General features: G+C 41.3%; 1 protein-coding gene across 1 annotated transcript; it reads left to right on the forward strand.

The window, feature by feature from the left end:
* The first annotated feature begins 1,744 nt into the window (after positions 1–1,744).
* On the forward strand, positions 1,745–4,225 carry avpr1aa (arginine vasopressin receptor 1Aa). The gene is made up of 2 exons (XM_071522680.1): positions 1,745–2,693; positions 3,503–4,225. Exons 1-2 carry the CDS (start codon positions 1,745–1,747, stop codon positions 3,793–3,795), a joined length of 1,242 nt encoding a protein of 413 aa, XP_071378781.1. The 3' UTR covers positions 3,796–4,225.
* Positions 4,226–5,510: the final 1,285 nt, after the last annotated feature.

Raw genomic sequence — 5,510 nt, forward strand, 5'->3', positions numbered from 1 at the left:
TCAAGATGCTCAGGCACAGAACATCTAAACAAGTGTGCAGTGAGACTGGAGGGATGCCTGAACAAGAAACGATATGAGAGAGAGCAAGAGACAGACAGAGAGAGAGAAGGATGTGCAAGACATGAAATTCAGAGATGAAGGTGAAGAGTGTAGGGGCTAGTTGGCAACACTGTCAAGCGAAAAATTGCCATGGCAGTGGAGGGATTTGAAGACATCAAAAAAGGGCGAGCAAGGTGAGCTTGGTTGCAAACAGAATGAATGAAAGTGAAACTTTAAGCAGGACAGAACCACACATGCACACACATCACCTCTCTCTCTCTCTCTCTCTCTCTCTCTCTCTCTCTCTCTCTTCCAATTAAATTAAAATCAATTCAATTCAATTGTGCTTTACTGGCATGACAAAATTCACATGTTTGTATTGCCAAAGCATAACAATGTAACAATGTAAACAATGTAAAACAAATACAAAAAAATGCTGCACTATTATTACTATTACTACAATTTCTAACATCAATTCTAACATCAATTACATACAATTACAAATTATACAAGTACAAACAATTACATACATACAAACGTAAACAATCTCTCTCTCTCTCTCTCTCTCTCTCTCTCTCTCTCTCTCTCTCACATCAGTTAGAACAACTAAAGTGTTGCCTTGTTCAGAAATTATGAACAGGTCTGAACAAGGTTCCTTCAGTTTGATATTTGATTTTGAATAACAAGCTTAGCCTGAATAAATCCAGCATCATCCTCCTTTGAGAACAGCACTTCAGACACAGCTCATGGGTGTTTTTGTTGCACAAGGCCTAGAACACAAACTGCTTCAAAACCAACATTCCAGTCTCTCGGTCAATAAATAGCAGAACTAACTTCAAGTGCCGTGTTATTGCAGTTAACATTTTCACATGAGATTGAACTGATCTTGCAGCTGGAGGTGGCTTTAATTCAAGTTTAATTGAACTGAAAATAGACCCCAATTCAGTTCACTGAACACATTCAAAACTGTATGGCTTTGTTTTCGGTTACTCTCTCTGATTTTGCAATGCTTCCTTTTGGGTCACTTTTTTCACATAAGATAGGAAAAAACTTGTAAATATTATGCTAAGAGGGGTGGGAACTGCGCTAACAATTTGGTGTTGCGGAGGTTGTGTCCACCTCGGGGGAGGGTTTGGCTGTACACTGCAAAAAAAGAATATCCATCATACAAGTCATTTATTTATTTTTCTAGTACTGAATCTTAAAATTAGATTTTTCTTAAAACAAGTGAAAAAATATGCCAGTGGGGAGAGATAATTTCACTTGTTTTCAAAACATCTGATTTAAGAAGAAAAAAAAAGGCACATTCCTCTATCAACATAATTTCACTTATTCAAGAAGATTCTTGAAATGATTAAATTTGCATTTGAAACAAATATAATTATCCAACCTATTAGCAATTTTGTTCAGTTGTGTAATGTCCGACTGAGCGCACATTAGATTTATTATAAGAAAAATACGCTTTTAAGACTGAACACTACACCAGTTGACTCCTTAAGGATGGCCTATTTTTTGCAGTGTATCAGCTTTGTGCACACGCTGTCTGAAATTTGATTCGAGTTTAAAAAGCACCAGCAGCAGCCACAAGCCAGAGACCACTCAGTCCTGTCCTTTCAGCATCAGGTAGCTCCATATAGGGAGAGGAGAGGCACTTCGCAGCCCCTCTGGCTCCGTATCTGGGTAAAGCGCACAGAGGGGCAGTGCCATGCACACTCCTGACCATGCGCTGCTCCCGAGCGGAGTGAACCAGTCTCAGATTTTCAGTCCCACTTATGACCCGACGATGGGGACACCTGACAACCACACCGTCCACCCCAACGGAACCGACCCGTTTGGCAGAAACGAGGAGGTTGCCAAAATCGAGATCACGGTCCTGAGCATCACCTTCGTGGTCGCTGTGATCGGGAATGTGAGCGTGCTGCTGGCAATGTACAACACCAAGAAAAAGATGTCTCGGATGCACCTTTTCATCAAGCACCTCAGCCTAGCCGACTTGGTGGTCGCCTTCTTCCAGGTGCTGCCGCAGCTCTTCTGGGAGATCACCTACCGCTTCTACGGGCCAGACTTCCTCTGCAGGATAGTCAAGCACCTTCAGGTGATGGGCATGTTTGCGTCCACCTACATGATGGTGATGATGACCGTGGACCGCTACATCGCCATATGCCACCCTCTGAAGACCCTCCAGCAGCCCACCAAGCGCTCCTACATCATGATCGTCTCCACGTGGATGTGCAGCCTGGTGCTCAGCTTGCCTCAGTACTTCATCTTCTCCCTGAGCGAGATCAAGAACGGCTCGGACGTCTATGACTGCTGGGGCCACTTCATCGAGCCGTGGGGCGTCAAGGCGTACATCACCTGGATAACCTTGGGCATCTTCCTAGTCCCCGTGGCCATTCTCATGATCTGCTACGGGTTCATCTGCCACAGCATATGGAAAAATATCAAATACAAGACTAGGAAAACAACGGCGGGCGCTGCGGCCAAGAACGGGCTGATTGGGAAGAATTCCGTCAGCAGCGTCACAACTATATCAAGAGCCAAATTGAGGACAGTTAAAATGACTTTTGTGATCGTTTTGGCGTACATTGTGTGCTGGGCGCCGTTTTTTACAGTGCAGATGTGGTCGGTGTGGGATGAAAACTTCCAGTGGGATGGTGAGTAGTGGGGTGGTAATATTTGATGTTAACTTGATCTCTACTGAATTTTAAACTCTCACAGCAACCCGAATGATATAAAAGGTAACAATAGAAGAACTGTGCACAGAAAGCCTTCGGTCATTTGCCACAAAATGGAAAACTCTGTGCGCAAACCTGAAAGAAATCCAATTGCGCATCGCCATTACGCATGAGTTTACTTGTTACCAAAAACAAATACATGCTCAAATATATTTCATTTGAATGAAGGTTATCAGAATTGAATTGTTTAATCTTATATAGTGTCTAAATTCAGCCCAGTGAACAATACTTTTGCCATGTGTTGTGCAATGAGGGAATTCTGCAGCACTGGGGTTTCAGCCAGCGCAATTGATTTTTACACTGTACAAAATGCCCGTCTTGAAAGTTATGTAGTCTTATAGGCCTATTCAGTATTCAAATTTTATTTTTCTTAAAACAAGCGAAGATTCTGCCATTGAGGTGATAAGCCTAATTCCTGTTGTTTCAATTTTTTTTTCTGGAGACAGTGCTGAATTAGGCAAATCACTTCACGAGTATGATGAAAATAGACACTTGATTCAAGAAGATTTTTGAAATAAGTTTGATTTGCATTGAAAACAAGTTACATTTTGTCGTTAATATGGCATTTCTTTTCACTTGTAGACTATTAAGAAAAATAAGATTTTAAGTCTCAATGTCAGACCAAATGACTTGGACATTTTTGCAGTGTAGCCTATACCAGATGTTTTGCGGTTTGATCATCGTTCTCCCCCCCCCCCCTTCCCTCTCTCTCTCTCTCTCTCCTCTAGACTCTGAGAACACAGCAGTGACTCTGTCTGCGCTCCTTGCCAGTCTCAACAGCTGCTGTAACCCTTGGATATACATGATCTTCAGTGGTCATCTCCTCCAGGACTTTGCCCACTGCTTCTCCTGCTGTCTTAAAATGAACACTGATTTCAAGAAAGAGGACTCAGACAGCAGCATCCGAAGAACGACTCTATTGACTAAAATGACCAATCGGAGTCCTACGTGCAGCTCTGGCAACTGGAGAGAGCTGGACAACTCTCCCAAGTCCTCCATCCCGTCCATCCAAGCGGAGTAACGACCGCAATCATTATTTATTGAGGTGGGAATGGAAATATGTCTGACAATGCCATCAAGGTACCACATATAAGCCCACTCCAACTATGGACACTACTGAAAGTGACTGAAATGCCCCCAAGCCCCCATAAACCTTCAAGAAAATCAAGGAAAAGTAAGAAAGAGAAGGAAATGTGGTGAAAATCAAATATGGACATATCTCCTGTGGAAATGTCCTAGATTCTCTGTACAATGTGCTTTTTCACATAACAGCCTCACCTGTAAATTGTAAAACATTAAGAAGGAAACTGAACTTGCCTAATGCCATATTTTCATATCATGAAATTCCATGTATTTTTGTAAAAGCACTTGGTGTTGACAGCTATTTTGCAGTTTTTTTTTAATTTTTTTTTTTTTTGTCCACTTGAAAATTCAAGTTAACTTTATGTGGCAGGTCCAAGGAGTCAAGGAGACCAACATGATTTCATATTGCTGCCAATAAGTAGTTAGAGAATACTGATGCTTTTAGTGTTGGCTATGTAATCCCTGTAATGCCACCGGAAAGCCATTCTAGCCAGGCTGTTTACAAAGAGAAAACTAGTTATATGGCTCCCCCAGGATGTGTTGTGGTGAGAACTATTCTTCCAGACCACATGTCTCTTAAGTAACCATGGCAGCCACCTCTTCCTTTTGCTTAGCTTTTCATTATGTTGGTTTTCTCAATAGAACCAAGACAAATGGATTTAAATGAAAATCATACCCTTGCTTTGAACTATTTAAAAAATCCATTGAGGTTTATGGTTAATAAATCAATATTATGTTGGGGTTTGGTAGGCTACATGGATAAATTGCTGCCTTGCATGCATCCACATTTTTATCATTTGTTAAAGGATTAATTTCATGTCGCAGCAGTCAGCCTTTGCCTATAGCCTAAAAGAATGGCTTCAATTTATGTTAGACAGAGGCAGATGGGGATCCCACTGAAAATAGTATTTAGTTCCACACAGAGATGGGCATGTTGGGGTGGGGGTTTACAGTCAAGTGGGATTGGCTACAGTTGGAGGAGTCTACATATAGAATATGATAGACTCCTCCCATTGCTCCCACAAAAACAATGTTGGGGAAAAGCCCACACATTCCACACACACCACGCCAACACACTTCCTGACTTTCCGACATCCTGCCCCACGGGGGTCGCTGATTGGGCTTCATTTACACTCCAGACATAAACAATTTGCTGTACATTAAGACTATGTACTATGCCATTATGTTTGTCAGGCCGCGTTAAGAATTAAAATATATATATATATTGAAATGTATTGAGAAATAGTTTTCTGATGTTTGAGTATACAGTATATTTGTACATAAAAGGTACTTTTCGATGTTGAAAATATCTGTAAATACGAGTAATTTATGTAAATCTGTTCAACATGAAATTGTATCCATCTGCCTTGGCTTGTGCACATTGAAAATAATCTAAATATTATATAAATATATACGTATGTTGAAATACTCATGTTGATGTACCGAACACTGCACTGGCTTTGTCTCCTGCCTTCATAACCATGAACAAACACTATCTTTACAGAAGCTGACAGCAAGTGCTCAGAGCAACAGTATACAGTAAAAAGCCCTGTTTCCACGACACACCACCTTTTTAGCTGCAAGTGCAAAACAGATGCTTTTACAAAGCACTCGTTATGCCTCCTGCTGTTGCTACACAACTGTTGAAAACAT

Source organism: Centroberyx affinis, unplaced genomic scaffold (genome assembly GCF_046629955.1).
Source record: "Centroberyx affinis isolate AG114_WGS23_722 - 3 ecotype Tasmania unplaced genomic scaffold, CSIRO-AGI_Caff_v1 ptg001013l_1, whole genome shotgun sequence".
Taxonomy (NCBI): domain Eukaryota; kingdom Metazoa; phylum Chordata; class Actinopteri; order Beryciformes; family Berycidae; genus Centroberyx; species Centroberyx affinis.